Source organism: Rhamphochromis longiceps, linkage group LG16, assembly GCF_057381845.1.
Source record: "Rhamphochromis longiceps isolate RC_006_pf linkage group LG16, R_longiceps_female_GT1.1, whole genome shotgun sequence".
Classification (NCBI taxonomy): domain Eukaryota; kingdom Metazoa; phylum Chordata; class Actinopteri; order Cichliformes; family Cichlidae; genus Rhamphochromis; species Rhamphochromis longiceps.
Window position 1 is genome coordinate 16,172,704 of NC_140572.1, and position 24,952 is coordinate 16,197,655.

The window sequence follows — 24,952 nt, forward strand, 5'->3', positions numbered from 1 at the left end:
CTGATGTAGCAGAATGATGTCACACAGAACGGAAAGAGAAAGAGAACGAAGACCATGCTGAAGAGGAAGGCTGCCCAGGCCGCCATGGATGGAAGCATTTCTGTCTTCAGTATATCAAAACAGGTTGTAATGTTAAGCTGAGGAACGCGATAGGTCAGGTCTGTCGTCATCAGTGGATACAGAGTGCTCAGGACCAAACCCCACATGACGAAGCAGCTGATAAAAGCGATCAGTCTCTTCTTCCTGATCCGCCTGAACAGCATGGGCCTGACAATGCCCAGATAGCGGTCGATACCGATGGCCATCATTGTAAGGATGGAGCAGTACATATTGGAGTAGAAAACGAGGGTCACAAAACTGTAAATGGGAAGAAAGAAAAAACGTTTTCTGTTTAATTGCTGGCTGAAGTAAAAAAATAATCAGTAACAGGTTCAGGAAAATGAAGTGAATCTCGACTACACTTTCGTATATTTTCTATTTAAAGATGTGACTACTTTCACTGTCATAGCATCAAGACTGTCACGCTCTGTCTCCCTTGAAATATCTGTATAAAATCAGTGTAATAGAAGAAAAGCTGTGGCACATGTATATATATACCTTGATATATCTATATAACTTTGTTGTCTTCAACGCAAGTTTTTTCTGCAGATTAATCAATAATCCCCCTGTCCCATTAATGTCCGAGTTTAATAAAAAGTACCTGCACATGTTTGGTCCCAGATTCCATTGATATCCTTGGAGCTGGTAGGAGATCTGAAAGGGCAGAGCAGCACCGAGAGCCATGTCGGTAAGGGTAAGATTTATCATGAAGATGATGGAAGGAGACTTGGGAGAGGTACGGAAGAGGAGAAGCCACATGGACAAGCCATTTCCCACCAAGTTAATGCCGGTGATGAATATGTACAAAATAGAGATAGAGATGGCGGCGCCAGAATTCTGCAGAAAGTTTATCGTGGCGTTGTCTAGTTTGCTGGAATTCACCTTCATGTTTGAAAGCGAGCGGTCTCTCGTCACCTGTGTGCAAGGGTTCAGAAAAGCCTTGTGAGGTTCACAGAAGACAAGTCAGTTTTTTCACAATATACTGGTGGAAGTAAAGAAATGTTATTTACACTCTAAAAATATATATGTTGGATTTACCTAAACAAGCATGCACACCAATCGCTTAATAAAAAAAGAAATAAAAAATCAAGCAGCTGAAAGTAGCCTCTAATATTACAATGGCAAGTCAGAAATCTTTTTTTAATTTTGAGTGTGAAATATTTACATTTGAGTAAGTCATGTAAATTTAATGTACCCGGCCAAAGTAACCAAGCTTAATTAATGACTCCATTTCACCATTCCTTTGTGCTGTACCCTGTTTGGTTACATGATAACAGCTTTTTGTTAACATCTGAACAGCAGCCATGGATGAGCACACCGAATGGATAAACACCGACACTGCTCTCGCCCACACAAGCATTGGAAACCACATCACTTGTTCCCAACAATGAAAGTGTAAACACAATCTTAACTCAAATGAAAATCACAGCACAACTAAAAAAAGAGAAAAGAAATAAATCAGTGCAGAACTGTCCTGGTGACAAAAGTGTCAAAATCAACTAAACTTAGCACTAGTGTAACATTGCATACACAATTTAAAGTACAGTTGGAGGGATTGTTTGCACTGACAGCTTGCAGCACATCTTGATGTCCTGCATTTCTCATACATCAATATAAATGACTGAGGGAAGAAAAAAACCCTCTCATCCTGTCTGAAGTGCTGTTACAAACAGTATTTTGCTGCAGAAACACGAATGATTGATCTCAAGGTGTGAAACAAATACCTTTGCCCTTATTCCAGGAATCTATTTCTGTGTTGATGTTCGCGTGCGAGCAGCACATGTGTCGGGTGGAGTTTTCACACAGGAAAAAGGTATGCATGATTTGTGGTGCAGAGTGCCAACTGTTGCTATGGCTTATTTTTTTCAATCTTGTGAAATGCTCTGGGGAGCTGATTTGTAACCTGTAGCAAACAATATCCTTAAAAGGCTTAAAACCGTAAACTGAAACTGCGAGACGATGAACGCTACAGCAAAAGCAGTGAATACAAGCACTTTTTCCTCACGCGCCATGGCCCGCATGGCAATCGTGGTGAACAAAGTTACCACATTACAAAGAAAGGTGAAATCTACAGACCACCAACTTTGAGTCATTGAAAGTTTCTTTCAGTTTTAAGCCATGGGAATTACGTTATTACTTCATCGCTGTTACTGTTAGTGACGACAACACCATTTTGGTAACTTACCCTTTTTCATTTCCTGAAAACTATTTCTCATACCACTATAAAGGCACATTTTTACTAATGTGTTCTTCAGAATTATATTTTAACATTACATAAACTCACTCACATTGCCTCTCATGAAATTTGTTCAAACTGTTGTCGCCTCAACGCTGTCGTAATCGTTTCCTTTTTTAACTTTTAACTAAAGCACATGTATTTAAAAAACAAACAAAACAAAACATCATGTTGAATCTACTATTAGTGAAAAGGTAAAAATGAATACAAACCATCTAAAATAATAACAATAACAACTGGGCTCGTCTTTATTCAGTAACACACTGGGAAATAATGCGTATTGTATACAAGAGCTGAGAACTCACCTTTGCGAACACACGCTGAAGCCACAAGTTGGCATCTGAGTGTCAGTTATAGATGGGTTACAGATATTGTGACTAAGGAAGGCTGCTGAGGAAATGGGGGTTTGAACTTACGGTGCCAGAATCGCAGGAAATGGATCATGTGACAATCTTTATCCTACCAACTGCACTAACGGCCACCCATTAGATTCAGTCTTGGAAATTACTTGCAACAAGGCAGACATGTGTGACTCACCTCAAGCTTATGAGCACACGTTTACTTGCCACGTTCCCCCACATGCTCGTCTTATTCCTTCCCATGTTCGCCATAATAACTTCAGCTATGGCGCTCCTGTGTAATCGGTTATTTAGTAAAACATTGTGTGACCGAACTCTACTGAGAGCTTCTAAGAAATGAGACTGGAAATGTAAAAACCCACTATGTTTGTGTACAGATTTATAGTAAACTTCTTAAAGTCTTTGGGAGTTCCCAGAGTGTCATAGTGTCTCTTTCGCTTTTGCTCATTAAGTGAGATTATAAAGAAGAGAGAAGGCATAAAGTAAAACCTGTGACATGTATGCCAGTGTGTGGCGAGGAGGAGGAGGGGGGATAAATTTGAACAAAAACTGAGCAAAAATAACAAAGTTTAAGGACTAAAGACTATAAAGAGGGATCGTGAGAGAGTTTTTAGGTCTGAGGAAATACCAACTGCCACCTTCAACACCTATATGAAAGTGTGAACATATACCCACGAATGTGATATTACAGTTGTTAAGAGTCTTGTGAGTGAGAATGCATGTTTTTCGCACGTTCATGAGAATTACAGTGTGCACATGTGTGCTCTTATTCTGCTGGTTTCCTGTTGATTATGATACTTCTGCTTTATCTGGGGGAAAGATGACAAACTGTGTCTGTGAGGATATTCTGAAGAAAGAGCAAAAACAAAATGCATGTGCAACTTTTCTTCAATGTCACTTGCGACCCAGCCTTCAACAGTCTCACTTCACCAACTTTACTCTTCCTGCAACGACCGAATACCAACTATATTCATATGCAAACAGTAATGACTCATAACTAGCAACTGTTAATGCATATTATGCACAGGTAAATCTGGCTTCACCCAAACTGTTAGACAACCACACTAACAGAAAAAATTAACGGTTTAGTCTTTTTATTTTATCACACTTATGGAAAATTAAAGCAACAACAAAATGATCCAAGAGGTATTACATGTTTAAACACTGTCAGTTTCCATGTTGGGACACGTGCAAAAACAAAAACAAAAATATAAGGCTTTTTAAATGAATATTTGTAGCTTCCCCATTACATTTAGTTGATGGCTTTATTAGAAAACCATGCAAAGAGCATAAAAAATTAATAGTGGTCACCCATTGGTGCCATACTTTGCAATTTTACATAATTTATTTATAGGAAATACTTTATAGAAATGTAGAGAATGTGTTCTTCCTGGCTCCTGGGTGATCAAGTACAAAGCTTGGCTCACACGCAAAAACAGGATCTCTGTTGTAGAGACAGAGACGCCTGAAAAATAGGATGGACCAAATTTAAGACACGCAAGTAAAATGGAACATTTCCCCTCATTCGCTCGCTTTTACACACAACAACACACACAAAATTTCCTGCCTGGCATTGTTTACATCCATTTTCTATACGTTCTAGTTGCAATATTCTTAGTTTACATAAAATCTATAAGAGCATTATAAAATATACATGATCTGAGAACTATAGAGGATGCAGAGGATGAGGCAATGGTCTCACAAGTAAACTACTGATGGATGCTGCCAATTAGCTGCCTCCCACAGGGATCACACTTCAATATTATCACTACACAGAATGACACATAACTGGCTCAAGTGCTGATGAAGTTGAAAGTAGCTAGCAGAGCAGTTTCAGTAGCAGCTATAGCGCCAATCTCTGAATGAGAACACAGGAAGAGCAGGGCATAAAACAAAAAAAGATTTGTTTCACTGTTGTGCTATCATTCTGGTATTCTTTCCTCCAAGTCTTCATGCTCGAGCAGGCAAAAAACCCCCAAAACAGAATCCTGACCAACACCCAAATCTCTGAATTTCATCACACCTAACACACAGAAAAATTACTACTAGGCTGCTTTTGAAGTGATTTTTCTTTCTCAGCGGGGTATATTCATCTTGAAAGCTCAGTGATAACCAGTCGAATCTGTCACCACCAACTTAGGTGAAGGATGAATAATTAACTCGTTTTTACCCCTTAAAGCGTCCACACTGCTCACTGCTCATCTTTACTTTTCTCAAAACCTTTCTCCAGCCCCGTTGCCATGGTCGCAACCTCATAACAGTGCTCCGTCCTGGATTCAGGCGAGTGGCCCACAGGGATGCAGTCGTAGCCTTTGCCTGCCGAGCTCATGCGCTTCCGGTTGCGTGCACCTGGCTGATAGAGCTGCATGGCTGGACGGTCCTGCAGGGAGAAAAGAGCGCAGGGACATGGGAGATACGCTATATAGTAGCAACTTGATTACACTGAGCCTACCTACTATGTGTGGTTACTTGCAATTTGTGATTACAATAGTGCACACTATGGGTGATTGCAGTAACTATCTCCAAGGTTAAATACCATTCATTCAATTTCTAAAAGGGATCTGCTTATTCATACACAACAAAGCAAGTTCACAGTTCTTTTGGGTGAAACTGCTGCATATAAAGCTCTACTGAAGTGTGTGAATGTGTGTGTGAATGGGTGGATGACTAGATATGTAAAGCGCTTTGGGGTCCTTAGGGACTAGTAAAGCGCTATATAAATACAGGCCATTTACCATTTACTAAAGTATTTTGTGATTCCAGTGGGAGTTGCACAGAATCTGGTAAATTGCTTCAAATAATAGGGTATTAAAAATTGTTATTTTGGGGGTTGAAAACCATGTGGCTGAAAAAGAACAAAAGCAAACAAAAATAAGTAGTGAATTTACAGCTGCTGGCATCATCTCTGCTTGAAGCCTGAGGCTACACTAACTGACACCTAGCTCTAAACACAAATGAAGCTGTGAAACTGACAGCCTTCAAACAACAGTGTGGGTTTCACAGGTCTGAGAGTCTGGCAGGAGCAAAAACAAAAGTTGAAAAACCCACTGATGATATCTTTGTTTATGATGCATTTAATAGTGTTTTCACAGGCCTGCTTGGAAGAAACATAAGCTGGCCTACTATCAGATGGAGACAGTCACACATAAATCAATATCTGAAACAAGTCTACACAGATGAACAAATTAGTGATGAAACAATCAGCGATCGCCTTCTCCCCATTCTCATGCTCACCTTCTCGCTCACCTTGTTTCGGAGGCGTTCCTTCCTGTTACCCAGGTCCTCTCTCTCCTCCTTTCCTATCTTGTCTCCACTGTCAGGACAGTAGGAATAGCCATGATGGTGTCCTTCTTTCTTTGCTCGGTCCTGGCAGTAGCCCTTCCCCCATTTGGTCTCATCCTTCCGCCGCATGAACTTGTCAAACTCATAGTGATGCCTCTGTCGTTTCCTCTCTTCATCTTTCCCACGGTGATCCTTATCTCTCTGCCTGCGCCCATGCTGTTCTCGCTGCTCCTTGTCACTCTCAGGCTGACCTCTAGTGGTCAGAATATAGATTGCAGAAACACCAGGTTAGACACCAGGATGCTAGTTGCAAAAGATTTGCATTATAAGACATCATGGAAGGGTTTTAAAAGTATTTTTTGGTTTTTCTGCAATACAATTTGTAATTATTAACTGTATATTAATGCTACAAAGATCAATGATTGTCCTTTAGAATACATAAAATATTGCGGCTAATATGTTATGTTAAATGCAATCAAAATATTTACGGTATTGATTTATGTTTTGGTACATATATATGTCTGAAAACTGTCCATAGGGGTGCCGTATTTTAACTAGTAGTGATCTAATTCTGTCAGCCAAAATCAAAACCAGTCAACATGTCTGAATGATTTCACAGTCCTTACTTGTCTTTGGGGTCCTTTGACTTTATTTGTCCTCCAGTTTTCTCCCATTTGCCTCTGTCTGTCTCTCCAGTGTCACTCTTGTCCTTCATTCGGTCTGAATCCACATCATCATCCCGGTCACTTTTCTTAAGGAGCTGAAGGAGCACAAATAATACAGAAAAAACTCCATGTCTACACGCCACTGCATGATCTAAACAACAATGGTTATTTAATGAGATTTTTATGCTGACTGGCTACCTTAATTTTAATGTCTTTGTCAGACAATTTCTTCTGCTTTTCTGCCTCTTTTCGCTTGCGTCTCTCCTCCTCCCGCCGCTTTCTCTTTTCCTCCTCCCTTTGCCGCTTCTTTTCAAGCTCTCTTCTTCTTCTCTCCTCTCTCTTCTCCTCTCTTATTCTCTGTCGAGGAAGATGGGACAGCTTGAAATAGATGTTTCACATTTCAAAAACACTTTGGAGATAGCTTCGCCTTCCTACCTGTTTCTCAATTTTCTTATTTTTGATGTACTCCAGCAGCGGTGTCGTCCGTTTGGCTAAAATCAAGAAACAATAGAATCAGTTAATCAATATATAAAAATCTGTGGTACGCTATTAGTAGGCAGATGGACACATGAAGATATTTTACTGTACCTATGAGCTCTCTGGTCTTGGCCTCTATCTCTCCTAGCAGTGTCTCAGGGTTGGCCATAGACTTCTCCTCGTCACAGGAGTAATTCTCCAAGAACCGCTTATATTCTGGATCTGACCCAGAATGGAACAGATACTAAATTAACAAGTTCTGACCTAAATGTGTCCTATTTAAACACTTTTGATTCTCTGAACATCCTAAACCCATGTAAGAATGACAAACTGTATTTAGGACAGCTTTAGAGCAGGACAGACTCTAATGTATTTTACCTTCTTCAATGCTCCCAGCTTTGGCATCTTTTTTCTTTAGCTTCTTCTTCGAAATCTTTTGAAAGGGAGCAAACTCTACGACTGCAGGATACTCTTGGCCTGAATAAATATTGAAACAGAAAGCAGCCCATCACTGACAGACTAGCTATCAGATAGTAACAATGGCAACAAAAGTTTTAAAGTGACCTCTTTGCCCATAAAGATTATCCTGTAACCGTAAAGCAAACATGCTTTTATTTGCATTTAACATAGCAGGATAATGTGGCCCTGTGTGCCAACAGTGATGCAGTGACAATAAAGTTAAAATGTGTTAAAAGCAGGCAAGAAGTACCTTTGTTGTCTATGAAGACATAGCCATCAAATCGGTCCCTAAACAGCAGGATATCCTCAGGGTTTTTAAAATTGATATACGCTCTGGAGAACAGGTGGGGGTACAGACTGTGAAGAGAAAATGGCATCCCAAAATTTCATAATTACATTTGTAAGAAAACAGAACTTTTAATCACCTAGTTCAGAAAATATTGATACCTTTGATCTGCTGGGAAAAACTCAAAGTAGTCATAAGATGGAAGTGGACTCAATTGCTCTTCTAGCTGCTCCTTTGACAGGTTGGGTGGGAGCCTTCGAATCACCACCTATAAGCATGTTTGCATGTTTGTTATTTTTATTTAACATTTGTTTTACACAGAAATACAGTAAGATAAATAAATCCATCAACTTTACAAAGGCATAACATATACATACCCCAAAAAACCCCTCCATATAAACTCATGTTGTTCAAAACTTGACACCAAAGAGCTACTTGAGGCAAATGCGCAGTCATTGAAACTATGAAAATATTAACTCAACAAAGAATTTAAACAGGCTCAAACACGATATAGCGATGTAATAAAACATTAGCAGTGATGGGAGCCAACACACTAAACAATTACTGAGTGTCTGCTGCAGCAATTCTTACATTCAAAGAACACGGGAATGATATTAAGGCCTAAAAGTGGGGTTACTGGGCATGCATGCTGAAAACAAGAAGTGTATCGGAGACAGTTTTGAGAATCGCCAGCAATCGTATTCTGCATTCCGTTGAACGTTACATGGGAATGTCATCATAAAATACCAACGTGAAGAGTCGTTACATGAAATGAAATCAGACTTAAACGTGACATGTAAGCTGAGAGGAGGCTGTAAGTGGGTGAATCCACGGGATCGTCGTGAATCCACTGCCTCAAACTCTCGTCGCTGTCCGCGGTGCTGAAACGATCCCTCCGCGTCTCCTCCATGACGGCCCCCCCAAGCAGCGTAAACAATGCGACACGGTTCAAAAGCTCAGCTACCCACCTTTGTAAACACCTCTTTCTTCTCTTCTTTCTGCTTAGGGTTGCCGGAAGTGTTTTCCTGCTCTCTTGGGATGTCCCTAAACTGTATCTCGACGACGCTTTTCTCCTTGCCCACGGTCATCTGGTCCTTTTCAGACCGCATCTCTCTCCATCTCCCTTCTCTTCGCCCGCGTTAAGCCACCGAGTGCTCGCGAGAATACAGTGATGTCGCGAGCGGACAGAGGCTGGAAAAGACAGCTTTGATATCCCGAAGGCCGAAAGAACAGGCGGCAAACTATTTAATCAACAAACATTGTTATCGCTTTTATAGCCTTTTTGGAGTCTCTCTCTCTGTTTTTAAGCGGTTTTATGGTATGAAGTTTACGTAGTTTCCCTGTATGGAGCTGTTGTTCTAGCTTGGTCAACAACTGAAAGAAAAGAAAATTTAAAAACTAAAATAAAAAAAAAGCAAAACAACTAAAATAATAGAAATAAACAATTTTATAAATAAACAAGGGAAACTATCCACTTGGTTGAAAAACGCATTTATTTAGTTTAAGCATCCACAACGGTCTTTAATCAGTACCGAAAAGTACGTAAGAAACAGTTCTTGCAATAATTACACACTCCCACTCACGCAGTGTGTATGTAACTCTATAAGACAGGCTCTTTCGGTGTCACTGTGAGGATCCCGAGGTGGGCTTCATGTCGCACTGACTCGCAGACGATGAGCTGCCCGCAAAACTCCACGATTCATGGCAGGAAGACTGGCTCGCTGACCGCCCGTGGATGTCTCGACAGGGAACTGCAAAAAGGTCAACAAAGCCATCTCTTCACATCGGACTCGGCATGGATGTGCACACGGCAAACTGGCGAATTTGTCCACAGTGGAATAAACCTCACACTTTTTCAAACCTATTTTTATAAACAAGTACTTTTATTCTTTCCAAGTACAAACAAGTTTTTTTTCTTTAACTCAGCACTGAACTTAGGTTGGCAGCACACTCACTACTTAGGAAGGTTTCCTTGCTGCTTCTGGTCTCTGCACACAGCCGAGGTCCCTCTGGTGTCGACTCTGAGCTCTTCATGCTGGGGACAAAAGTGGAGCAGGTGTCCAAGTCCCGGCAGACCTTATCGTGGGTGTAAATGCCGGTTGACTTAGTTGGAGTGCAGCCCATCTCTCCACGCTCTCCATTGAACAGAAGGACCCCACGGTAAATAGCACAACCCTATCTGTCCTGTGGCTCTCAGCGAAGCGATGGAGACAAGTTCGGTGTTTTCACTCGAGCTCAGAGATCCCACCCCTCTCCTTAACTGGAATAAGACACGTGAGAGGCTGCTCAATGCTGCAGGTTAGTTCAATGCTGTTGATCTGCAGCAGATTCCTGCCTTTCCAATCAGCTTTTTAAAAGTTTTAAACACTTCTCACCCACAATGGTTTTTGTTTTTTTTTTTTATTCCACAGAGCTAAATATATATATGGAGAAAACAAAAGCTGTTGCTTTTTAGAGAAGTTACTAGAAAAACAAGCCAAATGTTTCCTACTTCTAATTTTGTGATACCAGGTTTCATTTTGTCCCTACTGTTTGCAAACACCACCATTCTCAGCTGTGAATGACGAGGTGTCAAAACCCACACAATAAAATGTGTTTTGTTCCTTCAAATCTCTCTGTTTAGTGGTTCAGTTGAACACATTTATGAGCAAACAAATTTTCGTGTTAAGTTGCAAAGAACTCTTTCAACCACCAAACGTATAATCTACAACATTTCAGCTTTGACAACTTAGTAAACAAATGTGTAGAAAAAGAAAAATATTTAAAAACTTCTCATTATTATTCACCGAACCAACTGTGTTTAGTAGATTTTTGAAATCAATAGTAATAATTTAAAAAAGAAATGATTAGGTGTTATTCAACATTTCTTTATTTCAAGATAAATGCATTGTTTCTTGAAAGAAAAATCAAAACGCTTTCCCCCACCAAAAACGGCTTGTTGTTAGCTGGCTCTTTATTCAAGTTGAAAATCCACAGGTTAAGCATTGGGGGTGGGGGCGCTGCCACAGGAACTGTAGTCTTTAATTTATGACGTGAGGCGTGTGGCTTCTTTCCCCTATTCATTCAAGTGTCATAGGAACACATGATCCCAGTGTCTTAACCCAAGGTCCAGTGCTGTGCCTTTGCTAGGCCACGTACTAAGCACCTTAACCAAGGTATTCCCCTTTTAAAGTGCATTCATGCAAACATAATATGCAATACAGCAGGTGCCGTATCAGATTTAATCTATACTTACTCATGTTAATAATGTTCACAACTGCCTCTTCTGTGTTTTGCTGCTTAGAGAAACAACAATACTATGCACAAGACGGGGAAACCTCAGGAAGCCTTTGGTAAAGAGCAGGTGCTAAGGTTTTGTGTTGTCCTTGGGCATGGATATGTGAACCTATGCCACCCTGTTGCCACGACAGTTCCACCTCGTGGCAGAGATCACGTGCTGGTGTCTGATAGGGTGTCTAACATCACGTCGCTCTCGTACATGTCACACTCCAGGGTTAACGAGAGCCGAAGCGGCGTCTCCAGCATCATCTTGTCCTGATTTGGGATAGGCGTTTCCAAAGACATGATGCTAGTGTCTTCCAATCTCGGAGTGGCTAGAAGGTCATCAGGCTCTGAGGTGTTCAGCATCTTCATCAGCGCTGGAGTGTTCAAGTTGCCTCGCACCTTATCGTTGATGTCTGTGCCTTAGCAGAAACAAACAGGAAGACTTCATTTTCTGAGGCAGATATCACTCATGTAATTACAATTACGCAGACTTAAAAGGACAGTTAAAGCCCAAATCTATTTTTTTATAATTACCCCTTTAGTCTATAGTGCTATTAATATATTGCTGCAGATAGCTTTGGATTTCAGTGGAGAATATTAGAGAAGATTATGCTTTTCCTGAGAAAGTCTTTTTGCAACCACAGCTAGCCTCCAGACCCTTTTATTGTCTATGGTGGCATCACAAATACAAGGTTCCTAAGAAGGTGCCTAATCTCACACAAAGGAAATACCCTTTTAGATAATAAAAAAAGGTGACTATGAATATTTTTTACAGCTAAATTCTTTAACAATTTACTTTATATGAGACATAAGAAATGTGAAAATATTTTCCAAAATTGAAACCAACCTATATATGCATCAGTGTCACCGATGTACATCTCGATACAGTGGCCAAGCATCGTCACAGAGAAAGTGTCATCCCTTTTCAGTCCCAGTGCCTGCCAAAGAAAGACAAAAACCCCCCAACAAACTACTTTAACCCTTTTTTTTAAATGATAAAAACAGATTGTTTTGACTATGTTTTATGTGCTAATAATACAATTATGTGATTTTAATGGCTGCTAGTATTCTGGACAGCACCCTCAACAACAAATAAAGAATTAAAATGAACGTTTCAAGAGCTAAAATAAGAATTAAAACCAAACATTGATCAAAGTCATGCATTATATCTGTGGCTTAAAAACCCCCAAAACAAAGTCACTGCTAAATCAAAAATACCTCTCTGCATTGGGCAATATTATATTTTTTAAGATGCAACTATAATATAGCTACTTTATCTTATTAACTTGTGATAGAAGTCAAATTTTTGGAGCCAAGTCATTTTATATTTTAAGTGAACCTGTACGATATCTAGACGGTGTATAGTTTATGTCAGATTATTCTTGTGTACTTTTTTTTTGGTGTACGTGTTTGGTTAACTAAAAAAAATAAATAAATAAAATCTCATAGGCTATACATTATTCCTTCTTTCCTACTAAAAATGCTACCTAAAATACCAGTAACACAGTAATCTTATGAGAGATTCATTTTAGTAACTTTGTTTCAGACTGTTAAGAACCCACAGGAACTCCAACTCCCTGTGAGTGCCTCTTACTAAAAGACAAACAAGGAACAAAACCAACGGATCCCTTTAAAGTTTACCGTGTGGAAGTAGTCAATAGCACTTTCAAAGTCACCCATGAGGCTGTGCACGTATCCTATCGCAGCATAGGTGGAGGCGTGCTGAGGGATCAACACCAGAGCTTGACGGTGGTACTCCAGAGCCTGGTCGTACTTTCTAAGGAAACAAACACAGCAACATGCAGAGCTGTTACTCACTGAGTGAGCCAAACATCATCAGCAGGCTTTACATGTCATAAATAGTGCATTTAAAATGATTACAAAACTTTCCATTTCTATGTTTGCTGATGGAATAACAACAGCTATATAATTTTCCAATTTATATGTAGCGAAATTAATCAGTAACTATAAAATCAACTTTGAGCGTATCATGTACCATGGCAATGAGACATAACACAGTCTGCAAATACAGTCTTGATGTAATTAAGTAGTACTTACTTCAGTTTCCGACATACATGACCTAAGTTGTTTAACAGAGGCTCCCACTTGTCCACAGTAACCTTTAATTAAAAAAACAAAATTACAAAAATATTGCAAAGACTTAAGTTTTCAAGACATGGATCACATTGATGGTATCAGTTAAAACAATCAGCTGTTACCTCATTCCCTATGGCTTTGATCTTCTCCAGTGCATCAAGAAACAACTTCTCTGCTGTCTTCCAGCTGAAACAGCAAAAATGTTCTTAGAAAGCAACTAAATAACTGTCTGCAATCTGTGTACTAACACATGACAACAGTGCACTCTATACATTAGGATTTACTCAAATTTGCAACATCTCTTAGATCTCTTACATGGTTCCTACACTGTACTTAAATACCAAGACTGTATAAAAACCAAGATTACATAAATGCAAACACACGTTATGCAACGACTTCCTCAGATGGCTACTTGAGGCTGGTTCCAAAATTGTTGTCACGGTCCAGTGATTTCCAACATTACAGTTGAAACTCGCATGTTTACAGAAGAAAAGGTCACAAAAAGCAATTTGTCCATAAACTCCCCCTTCATGACAACTGTACATGATTTAGACAACTTCAATGAACTAAAGCTTAAAATAATGCATAATTAAATGATATCTGTGTATGTGTGTACGTGTACACTTGGGTGCTCACAAAGGCAGCAAAACTTGGTAACTAGCTGCTAAATTTACCTCATTTAATTATCTGCTTGTTAAGTGACGCACCAAAACCTGCTTACGGGGCCAAGCTCCTACTCTGTTCATTAAGGCTGTCGTCCTTTAAATGTGCTGTAATGCTTTACATCTTTGTTTAATTTAATATAAACACCCTCTAAAAATAAGCTCTGATCATTGTCGGCTATTCATGTGCATCACATTTTTAGGCTGTTTGAATGGGTAGATTAAGCTGAGGTTTAGCAATTTTCCAAAGGAAGTAATGCAAAACACGCACAAAAATGTTGATGTCTAACCTCGTGCTGTGGATGGATCATTACAGATGTTCTGTTGACTGGAGTTTGTTTTAAGCGTCTTTACCTGCCCTATGATTGCATTTTCTTTGCCCACCGGGAAACCTCACATTAAGTTTTATTGAAGTAGAAAAAGTTAATGTTCATCCTCCATCACTACTTTGCTAATGTGTTTTTAATATCCTAATTAGCTACATAGCTTTGTAGCTAGCTACCACCTAGATCAACTTCAATGTACAAACATTGCTGTTGTTTAGTTTTCTGTCTTCATTCAAGTCTGAAGTGATACCAGAACAGCACATTTGAGCTTTTTAGAAATCACTCAATCAGAACATGGTATAATCATCTTCAGGTGGAAACTGCTGAGCTAATTTTGTAACTGTTAAACTTCTTAAATCCTCTTTTACATAGATGCTTGGGTGGTTAAGCTCTACTGTAACACCCAGAAGAGCAGCCACACTGATCATTTTATTTAAGATGAAAGAATTTGGGCCATTTTTAACTCTCGTTCATACCACAGTGTTTGTTTGAATTTGTAAACCGAAGCAGAGCTGCAGACCAACAGGAGACATGAGCGTAATTACACCCATCCATTCTATACAGTTTATGATACCAATATCCATTTGCTGATGACAACATTTATCCTAAATGTGTCCAACAAAAAGTTTAAGGGTGTTTGTGCCGTCATACTCACTCTCCATTTTGAAATGCAACCACTGCCACTTCATGAATGACAAATGGGTCCTCTGGAGCAATGCTAAGAGCCTGGCTGAAAAAACGTTCTGCTAACTTGGAGTTGTTGGTTAATCCATACTCCAACCCAATGTAGAGCATGGGCAAGTGACACCTGTGTAACAGAGTACAGGAAACAGGAAAGCTGAATCTATCCTCATCTCATGTTTTACAAGCACGTCAATGCACACAGAATACTCAACAATAACATGACCTGACTTTTACATGTGACAGTATGTTGTGTTTCTTAGTCACCATTATAGTCTAGAAAGATTCAAGGAGTCAAAAGCATGCACTTAAGCATGAATGTAAAGCAGGAATGTCACAATGACCCCAAAACAACACCACAAACACACAAATAAAAGGTTGCAAATATGGCTGCAGACATTTAAGCCAATATTTTTTTCTTGTCAATAGCAGGAAATGCTTTTATACTCGTGGCTCTCAGCATGTAATCTGGCAAAAATACAGCAAAAATATATGTATGTTCAACACAACCTGGATGGCATTATGCTTGGATACTGCTGAGGTTTTTAAAGGACATGATAGAAACATTTGACTCTTTTGTAATTAAAGTTTTAACAAAATTCTTTACCAACCGCAGCTATATACAGACAAACATTTTACATGCGTATGGATCATTCTCTGACACATCAATCATCAACCTACCCTTTCATCAGCTGAGCAGCAGTGAAGTAGGCAGCCATGGCTTGGTCATGCTCACTCTCCACCGCAAAGGAATGCCCATAGGCAATCCATGCAGGACCGTAAGTCCTCTCCAAAGTGGTGGCTTTGCTTAAGGAGATGTACAACAGCAAATATGTTTGAGAGACCAGAACATAAACTGTCAGTAACTTTTTTTTTTTGTAACAAAAAGGATGGATTTCTCTTTAAGAGGCAACATAAATACCTGAGGTATCGTCGAGCATGTTCGTTTTTATGGCCAACCATGAGATAGTAGCAACCCACAGCAAACCAAGACACCTGGTTAAAAGGTTTTTAGTTATCAGCAAAATAATTGGGGGAAAAAAATGTATAACAGATCAAATAATGAAAAAAAAACTTACTGGGTTGTTGGGATATAAGTCTACAAGTTTGTGTGAGAGGTAAAACAACTCTGCACGGACAAAAACAAAACAAAAACATTAAACTGATATTCAGGGGAACCAAACTAAACATGCTGTATGAATAAACCCGTGTATATATTTTACCATTTGCTTTTCCAAGCTCCACCAGTGTTCCTATGTGGACTGGCAAACAGCTGGCGTGGAAGGGGTCTTTAACCATTACCCTGTAATCAAAACAGGTGTACTTCAGGTACATCACCAAAATCAGAAGTCACAAAAAATGTATTTGCTAGTCATTCATAAATCTAAATGTATACAAATATAATCTAGCGTAGTTAAAGAGCAAAATCTACAGCTAGATTTCATTTTCTTAGATTCTACAGTGACACTAAGTCTGCTACTACTAAATGAAAACCCTGGGACACCTACATTGATGTGAGTTTGTAGCACATCTTGAAATCACAGTTATAATAATGCCTTTCAGCAAGAGACACGACGACATCCAAGTTGTCCTGAAGACCATTGACCATCTCTGGCACCACTAAATCACTGGGCTTGTTATACTGCAGAGGAAAGCAGAGAGAGCATGTGTCAAATTCATGTCTGTGAAAGCACATAGCAAGGTTAAAATGTGAGATGGTGTGAAAACAGACAAAACCATCACACAGCAACAACAGACAACAGTCACTCTACACACTCATGCTTATAATAACTGCATAGAGATCATTTTTCTATAATTTGTTATCAGCAATGGCAAACCAGTGAGCTGATATCACAAAAAATATCCTTAATCATAAATTCACTGTTAGCGTTGGGCCTTTGGTTGCAATCCTTGAAAAGAGGGGGAAAAAATACCCCCAACTTTATAAATTCACAGTTAAAATCCAGTTGTTAAACTAAATGCATAACCCCTTACCTTCTTTAATTTATTCTCAAAAAGGAAGTGTAACAGCTCCTCTTCCTCCTCAGTACACTGTTGACTCAGAGGAAGGGAGTCGAGGAACTCCTTCTCTGTTGAAAGATGAAAACGTACAGCGTTGTTATAAACTACTGGAATTATTATGGCATTAATGTGCACAAAATGGAATTCTTAGTGCACACGCTGGCCACAGAGTCTCACCTTCCTGTGCAGTCAACATGTGGTGGGACGTTAAAAGGTCAAAGGCTTCAAAGCAGTACACATCCAGTTTCAAGGCCTCTTTGTAGCTGGAGGTGGCCAGTGGTCTGTTATCCATGGCATCATAGATCTTACCCCGCAGGAGGCAGATGGAGCTGCTGATCTGAAATATTTCATTGGGAGCAAAGATGAATAGAAAGAAAGGTTGAGTCTATGACACTGGACATAAATTCATAGAGTGTTAATACTCCATACACAACAACACTGGACAGCATTTTGAGATAATTCTCACATCCTGAAGGAAAGAACAATTTATGCTATTTCTCTACAAACAGAATTTGTGTGGATTGCACAGGGACATAACTCACTGGTACAAAGGATCCTTCATGCCTCAATACGTGTTTGAAGACCTTGATCATTCTTAATTTGTTTGAAGTGTGGGTGCTTATTGAGGAACTTGAGCATAGGTAACTGGTTTTTAAAATAGATTATAGAATTCACTAATCTCAAGTCCAAAGGAGGAGAGTTACAGAGTCTGGGGGACATTGTTTGTGCTAAAATGTTTCAACCCTTCCCGAACGCTTCTTTCACTGCACATGAAAATGGTTTTCGCTAAAGGTGGAAACAGAAAATGTGGTTCACAAAAGGTACAAATATACTATTAAGTAGGGCTGCTCGATTATGGCAAAAATGATAATCACGATTATTTTCACTGAAATTGAGATCACGATTATTTGACGATATTTATTTAACCCTTTAAGACCTACTATAGAACCAAGTCCACCAGAGCTTATATTATTTTTTTACATGCTGTAGTGCCATTTGTGGGAGCATTTCAAGTTGCTATACATCAATACAACTGTTATAGCCCATATTTTAATAATATGTATGCATTAAGTCCATAGTAATTACATAAATTGCAAAAAAGTGCAATAAACTACAAAAAAAATTGAAAATCGTTTTTGTTTTGTTTACATATATTTCTACTTGGAGAAATTTAAGAGGTTTATCCCTCAAAACTTTAAATACAATAAAGTTGCAAAAAATAGTTTACAACAACAGGAAATTTATTTTGAGTGTCTTCATAGTTTTATTTTGGAGATACAGCAATTTTTATATACTGCAGGAAAAACAAAAAACAATCCTATGATGCAAATTTGCAAAGAAAACAGCATGTGCATCATTTCACTGTGGGAAGTGTTACGAACAGCTGATAGGAACGGCAAAGCGTGTTTCTGGAATATTATGTTTTTGTTCCTGCAAGCGCTTTTTATGCAATTTTTGCAAAGCTATATGTGGAACGAAACCGTGACCGAGGACAAGCTGATGGCATCAGATGTAAGTACAACTCCTCCGGTTTCATATGCAAAACAAATTATTGCGCTAGCTTACACGGTTCAGGTTCTACAGGGATTTAAAAATAGTTACGCAAAACGGAGCGTGCTGCTCTGACCGGCTTTAAAGGGTTAACAATGACTTTAAAAAAATAATATAAAATAGTGTGCAACACCACTGAAGTTTTTTTTTTTAAACTCTCTTTTCAACCAACGGCAGTCACTCTCCAAATAACTTCTGCTTAGCTTTCCGAGCTTCCCTCGGGTCCTCTTAATCAGCGGTCTCCAACCTTTTTTGCGCCACGGACCGGTTTATGCCCGACAATATTTTCACGGACCGGCCTTTAAGGTGTCGCGGATAAATGAGGGAGGGGCTAATAATCGGCTCAGTCATTTTTAATGATCGTTGAAAGCCCAGATCGTAATCGTGATTAAAATTCGATTAATTGAGCAGCCCTACTATTAAGTATAACCTAGCTGTGTAGACATAAGAGAGCTGGTGATGTGCAAACCAAAAGTGAGCAAATGACTCAACTGAGCACCGTTCGCTGCACTCACTAGTTGTACTCAATAACACAGGAAGAGCAAACGATGAATGGAAATGGAAGATGTTTACATGGTAGGAAAGAAGAGCAACCCAAGATACACCATCGCAGATAGAAAATATTTCTCAGTTTCAGTTCCTGGAGAGTTACAAGGCTCGATTATGTTTGTTAAATTAAATTGTTAAGCAGTTATTTCACTTTTACTTAAACTGGATATGAAACTCTACATGTATTAAGGTAATTTCCACCATGGAGCCCTGCTCTAATTGACTGTCACAAATCTAACACTGTCTGTGAAGCTGGAATTACAAAAAATAAGTGTTTTAAGTTAAAAGTGACTGTTTTTAGAGCATGTCTAGCACCATCTCGTCCAGTACAGACTGTGACTTCACTAGGTTGATTGCTGCTAACAGACTAAAATTAGTTCATATTAGCTAAATAGTGACAGAAACAATATCACAGTGGAAAAAAAGAAAGCTAAAACTAAAAAGCAGTCTCAGGGTGTCATTTTTATATGGCCCCTGGCTGAAAGAATTAGTTTCATGTTAAAAAACCAAAGCTATACTGCCTACTGTCACTCTGTGTCTCTTAAGCATCAAATGGTTTCTCGTTGTTGGTTAGTTGTTAAATACTTTTGTAAATGATGTCTGTGCGAAGGAGAGTGTGCTTGAGTCAGGTGCTCCAGCAGTTTAACAGACTGACAAGCTGAGCTGAAGTTGACGCCGTCTCCTCTGTATTCAATTTTCCCTCGTGAGGTCATGTGAAAAGACCACGCCAGCTGGCAGAGCATGTCCAAAGGATGCAATCAGCACTATTTTATACAATAATCTAACACTCAGTTATCTCAACGTTAAGTGTCTTTTTCTAAGCATACCCAAACAGGTTACAATATAACTGGTTACTACATGTGATCAGGCCACAAACATAACACTAAGTCAGTATTGTAGAATATTGTCCGCAGCTAAAAAGTAAGGGGCTTTACGAAAATTCCTAAAGTCCTCAACAAGATCAACTATCTTCTTACTGTTATGTATGTTTGTATGCACCTCCATCTCCTCCCTAACAGGTGGGCCAATCTGAATGAAAGTTTGCAAGAACATCGTCACACATACAGCAATTAACTACACTAAGCGGTGCAAGACCAAAGCCAAGAAGATTATGAGGGATCTCTCCCATCCCAACAATGGACTCTTCTCACTGTTGAGGTCTGGGAAGCGCTTCTGCTCCCTTAAGGCCAAAACAGAGAGAATGATGAGGAGCTTCTTCCTCTTACTCTCTGTCATTACTACACATCAGTAACTGTTTATTCCACTGTATACTAGTGGTGCAACGGATCAAAAGTCTCACGGTTTGGACCGGATCATGTTTTTTTCGTCACAGATCGGATCAAGTTTCAGATCAGCAGAAAAAAAAAAGAAGAAAAAATTTAACTCGTCATTTACTTATTTATGTATTTTTTGCCTATTAAAAACATTCAACTCAAGACTCATTCCACGCAATTATATAAAAACAAATTAAGGTGCAATATAGGGCAGTACAGGGCTTTCTATCTACAACTCCGCTGTGATATAATGAGCGGTCAAATCATTTAAAAATATAACTCATTAAACATACACACCACATGGCAACCCAGACTTACAGAAGCAGGGGACATGTCCCAATCCTTGGTTGATTCTGATGTCTCATTGTCTTCCTTTCCACTCCTGTCCAAAAGCTTTTTGCTTGCTGGCTCTTCTGCATCTAAGATATCCAAGGCCTGCTGGAACTCTTTGGCAGCATACTAGAAAAAGCAGAAACAAATAAGAAGCATTAAAAATGACAGATCTAATCGATTATCTGCAATTTAGAAGATTGCAGAAAAGGCTATAACAACTGGCATGTTGTGCATCTTCCATTTACTTACATGACACCTTGCAGCAAGATACTGACAAGCTCCGTACAGCTGTTAAAGAGAAGACAAGAGATGTTTAAAACTTTGGTCTGACATTATGCTGCTGACTTTTTTATGACAAACAGTTTAACTCTAACACACACCACCCCCGTACTAAACACGGTTATAAAGGCAATCACCCACTTTTCAACACTCACGCAACGCACCTTGTCAAGTTTACGTGAACGGAGGGCATGGGAGGCTCTGTGGTACTGTGAGGTCAGATAAAGGCACTGAGCAAGCCAGTAAATATCCTGGGGATCTTCTGTATGTAAACAAAGTCGATAGGGTTATCAGTTTTAGAGGTTAGGAAGTTATCGCTGGCAGGTTTCACACCAATGAAGATGTGCTAGGATGCTAATCTGTTATCCGCCCAGACCGCTAGTAAAACTTTCTTTCAGCTGCAACGTAACAGGAAAACGTAACCACTTCCCATGAAGCACCACACACACCATCATTAGTTTTGCTGACAGGTTAAGTAATGCTACTCTAACAGACAGATTAGAACTACCGTAATTTGCTCACCGTGAGAGAGAGATGCTATCTTGTCGGCCCAAAATAGAGCACTCTGGTACTGTTGCTGTAAACAAACACACAAAGGCACCGCATCAGTCTCCAAAATATATGTCAAGCTGCTCACTGGCTGTTATTTGTTAAAGAGGAAAACAGCAAGAGTTCGTTACCACTGACACCAAACGTGCTAAAAAAAAAAAAAAAAAAAAAAGCTAGCGTAAGCTAGCAACACAGAAACTAATATTTTTTCCTACCTGATCGATGTATTGCCGCACTCGCTTTCTGAGTCTGTCGAGGTTCATTTTGACTTTTTAAAAGTGGACTGTCAAAAGTTCTGACTATCACAAGTGTGTCATTCTAAGAAGCAGAGGAAGCAATGCACTAAAACACTACGTGAGATCTCGCTAGCTGCGTAAAATCAAACCCGCGGCTTCTTTCTGCAATGAGTGCTCCGCTAAACCGTTCCGTAAGGAAACTACGTCGTGATAGAAAGTTCCACGTTGACGCTCCTGGCCCCCGGGCCGCCTAACCTAACAACAACAACAACAACAACAACAACAACAACAACAACAACAACAACAACAACAACAACAACAACAACAACAACAACAACAACAACAACAATATATGTTATTTCAGTGTATTTCCCCTGTTTTTATTTGTCATCACATTAACAACAGTGAAGACAGATACAACAGGAACACCTTTCATCTTACAGCAGTTAAATAAACACAATACATGCATAACAAATAGAATAAATCGGCAGAATGGTATAGGGATAAAAGAGAAATACATTTTAAACACTAATGACTAAACAAATATCTTAATAATGTAAGAAGTATTCTGAAAGTAAAAATATAATAGAATGAAGTCAGGATAAAATGAAATACAAATAAAGTAACAATATGAAAAAAGGAAAAAGAAAACTGCATTTAAAATTGCTTACCTAATCACAGAATAACAAATACTGCATTAACATTTTTCCTGTTTTTATTTTTAGGTTTATTAGGAGTCCTTGGCATTTTTAAATACATCAAAAACATGTGACTTGTCAATAGAATGACTGCTTTAATTGATTTATTTTGAATTTTAGGGTGTATCTTGTGATTTCTTTCTTTCATTCCTTTTCTCATTTGGTAGTGCATTTGTTTTAAAGGTATCTGTGTTCCTGTATCCTCTTCCTTGTTGCTCGTTTTTCTTCTTTTGCTTTGCACCACATTTCCTGCTTACCTTGCTGCTTTTTTCTTGTCCCTAGCAGTGACACATGAGATCAGGTGTTCACATTTTTATCTGATTTGTACATATAGTGTGAAACAAAAGCATATAGAGCATAGAAGTTAAGGAATGCAATGCAGCTTTAAGGAAGAAAGAAAAGGACACCTTTTGCTGATTTTCTCTGTCATGAGGATAGTGACTAATTCTTTCCATCACTTCGGTAGTTTTGAGCCAATCCTTGTGCCAAGCCCTCACATAGAAAGGTTTGCACTGGCTCAGTTTAAGCTGGATCCTTTGATTCTCTTGGGCAATTCTGAGCATTTCCAGCTGCTGATTTTTGTTCCCAGGGCTATATTGAAGAAAAAGAAAGCACAATTAAGCCGCCTTATTTCTTTGAAAACCCTATTGTTCTGACACCGTTATTACGAAACTTAACTGACCTTTTCTTTTCATAGAAATTCCAGTTGTCGACTCTTCCAGGTGTGCTCATAATATGTGATATATTCTCTCTAAGCCTATTGTTTTCTCTCTGAATCTCCAGCATCCTCAGCGATTCAGTCTTAATTCAACAAAATGTGATTAGAAACAGTCACATTTACAGGAGGTTATTCTAACTACATGTATGTAAAAACTGTGTTTTAGTCACTCTAAAACATTGTTATTACATTGGATCACTTCAGGCTTCACAATACTTTATTCTACACTGACTGGAGGTAAAAATAATTTTGTGATTCTAATTATTCATTTAAATTTCTTATGTTTTCTCACTCAAAGGACAACCTTGTGATTCTTCTGCTTGGGAGTGAGGTGACTATATGTCTTTGGTGGTCCCGTGTTTACCACTGGATTTGCTGTCATCACCTTGGGGGAAAAAACCACATACATGTCTGTCTGAGGCGGTAAACCGTGATTATCCTGACTTTAAAACAACTGTATAAAACAAAAAGGTAGATTAATTTGTAACAAAAACCCCCCCAAACAATCTAAGGTCAAGACATTTAGAATATGGGCAAACAGGGAAAATGATGACAAATGTTTTTTAAAAAAATGTAAAAATCAAAGACTTTTCTCTTAACTCTTTTTCTGTGCATGTCGTATGCAGCCTGGTCCAATTTGTCCTGCAGGTATTTGCTTGCAGTGGGAAACAGGGGCACTGCTAAGGGATGCAGCAACAGCTTCCTGTAAAGAGAAAACAGAAAAAAAGCTGCAAAAAACCAAGCCCTTTACACTCAGCAGAAAACAGTTTCACACATTTTAATGATACAATGAAAATGAAGAAAACTATAACAAATAAAATCCACATGGGGATTGTTTTAAAATTGCTCAAGATTATTTAAAATAGAATCAGAATCAGAATACTTTATTAATCCCTGGGGAAATTATGTGGGTTATGGTTGCTCCAGTCCAGTAACATTAAGAAAAACAAAAGCAAAAACAAAAACAGACTAAACTATTAGCAATACAATATATTAAGATACAATGAATAGCACAATATAAGGAATAGCACAATAAAAGTATGGGCAAATTATGCAAGAATAACAAGCTCTGGGATGCCCTGTCCAGATCAGGGGTGCTTCTTTTTTCTAGTACCTATAACTTGGCCATCTCCATGTCTCTTATACACCTGCTCTATGTGGCAGGTATGTGTTTCTGTTTCATGGACTGTATGTTTATTTATGAGTGCTTTAGATTAACTTATTTGTATCCAGTTCCAGCCATGTAAACGAAGTGAATCCCCCCAAAGGTTCACGGTCCCTGGAAAGTTTCTGCAGTGGAAAATAGGCTCATGCAAAGAGGACAGCTTTGCCGAATAAATAAAGCAGTAGGGCCTATGTAGAGATGGGACTTTTTTTCCTAAATTGTCCAGCATCTCTTAATCCAAATAAACGACGGACAGTTTGTTAACAGGGTGCATCAACAGTTGGCGCGTACGCCAATAAATCAATTAGCGTAAATACCCTCGGGCTCCCTGCCTCACCTTGCAGTCTGTGGTTGCCCTGCTTCCTTGGTTTCTTTACTCATCTTTCCGAGAGTACGCTGAACCGTCCGCGCGGACTAAAGCTCAGAAAACTGCAGTGTGTTTCGTGCCAGTCATACACGGTTGCCATGACAGCAGAGCGAGAGAGCGGAGATGAATGGTTTCAAACGATGCGCCTGTTTGGTTTGTTCCACACAGAGAAACACATACAGCCACAGAGATAGGCTAATTAGCGAGCAGACTGTGGAGCGAGTGGCTGTAAAATGAGCCGCTGTGTGAAGACGCATTTACACATAGTTCAAAGCTGAAAATGAGGAAAATGAGCTAGAACATAAACTGCTTTTATTT

The 24,952-nt window shown here is 39.1% G+C and overlaps 4 protein-coding genes across 7 annotated transcripts in view; all 4 read right to left on the reverse strand.

The window, feature by feature from the left end:
• Positions 1–2,699, reverse strand: part of p2ry8 (P2Y receptor family member 8) — a 3,828-nt gene extending 1,129 nt beyond the window's left edge. Inside the window, exons 1-3 of the mRNA XM_085384779.1 lie at positions 2,641–2,699; positions 701–1,014; positions 1–357 (exon numbers count right to left, since the gene is read on the reverse strand). The exon at positions 1–357 is cut by the window's left edge and continues 1,129 nt beyond it. Coding sequence (XP_085240905.1) covers positions 1–357; positions 701–987 — 644 coding nt within the window. The 5' untranslated portion in view covers positions 988–1,014; positions 2,641–2,699. The remainder of the gene's footprint in view (positions 358–700; positions 1,015–2,640) is intronic.
• Positions 2,700–4,503: 1,804 nt separating this feature from the next.
• On the reverse strand, positions 4,504–10,945 carry upf3a (UPF3A regulator of nonsense mediated mRNA decay). 3 transcript variants are annotated; one of them, XM_085384692.1, is made up of 11 exons: positions 9,819–10,945; positions 8,832–9,614; positions 8,025–8,131; positions 7,828–7,934; positions 7,497–7,595; positions 7,230–7,340; positions 7,077–7,132; positions 6,840–6,998; positions 6,603–6,736; positions 5,941–6,229; positions 4,504–5,074 (listed from the first exon to the last, which is right to left on the reverse strand). In XM_085384692.1, exons 2-11 carry the CDS (start codon positions 8,970–8,972, stop codon positions 4,886–4,888), a joined length of 1,392 nt encoding a protein of 463 aa, XP_085240818.1. In that variant the 5' UTR covers positions 8,973–9,614; positions 9,819–10,945; the 3' UTR covers positions 4,504–4,885. The 3 variants fall into 3 exon arrangements, with proteins under 3 accessions (XP_085240818.1, XP_085240817.1, XP_085240819.1); XM_085384691.1 differs by having other exon boundaries at positions 5,929–6,229; XM_085384693.1 differs by having other exon boundaries at positions 4,888–5,064.
• Positions 10,946–11,082: 137 nt separating this feature from the next.
• On the reverse strand, positions 11,083–21,863 carry cdc16 (cell division cycle 16 homolog (S. cerevisiae)). 2 transcript variants are annotated; one of them, XM_085384690.1, is made up of 18 exons: positions 21,666–21,863; positions 21,424–21,478; positions 21,066–21,160; positions 20,872–20,910; positions 20,608–20,748; positions 17,093–17,252; positions 16,889–16,983; positions 16,402–16,535; positions 16,117–16,196; positions 15,973–16,022; positions 15,816–15,889; positions 15,575–15,700; positions 14,868–15,020; positions 13,347–13,410; positions 13,186–13,247; positions 12,769–12,904; positions 11,975–12,065; positions 11,083–11,546 (listed from the first exon to the last, which is right to left on the reverse strand). In XM_085384690.1, the coding sequence occupies exons 1-18, from the start codon at positions 21,711–21,713 to the stop codon at positions 11,293–11,295; spliced, it is 1,857 nt and encodes a 618-aa protein (XP_085240816.1). In that variant the 5' UTR covers positions 21,714–21,863; the 3' UTR covers positions 11,083–11,292. The 2 variants fall into 2 exon arrangements, with proteins under 2 accessions (XP_085240816.1, XP_085240815.1); XM_085384689.1 differs by having other exon boundaries at positions 21,066–21,163; positions 21,666–21,862.
• Positions 21,864–22,180: 317 nt separating this feature from the next.
• cfap97d2 (CFAP97 domain containing 2) lies at positions 22,181–24,663 on the reverse strand. The gene is made up of 6 exons (XM_085383468.1): positions 24,605–24,663; positions 23,703–23,805; positions 23,407–23,487; positions 23,067–23,185; positions 22,792–22,975; positions 22,181–22,662 (listed from the first exon to the last, which is right to left on the reverse strand). The coding sequence occupies exons 1-6, from the start codon at positions 24,646–24,648 to the stop codon at positions 22,501–22,503; spliced, it is 693 nt and encodes a 230-aa protein (XP_085239594.1). The 5' UTR covers positions 24,649–24,663; the 3' UTR covers positions 22,181–22,500.
• Positions 24,664–24,952: the final 289 nt, after the last annotated feature.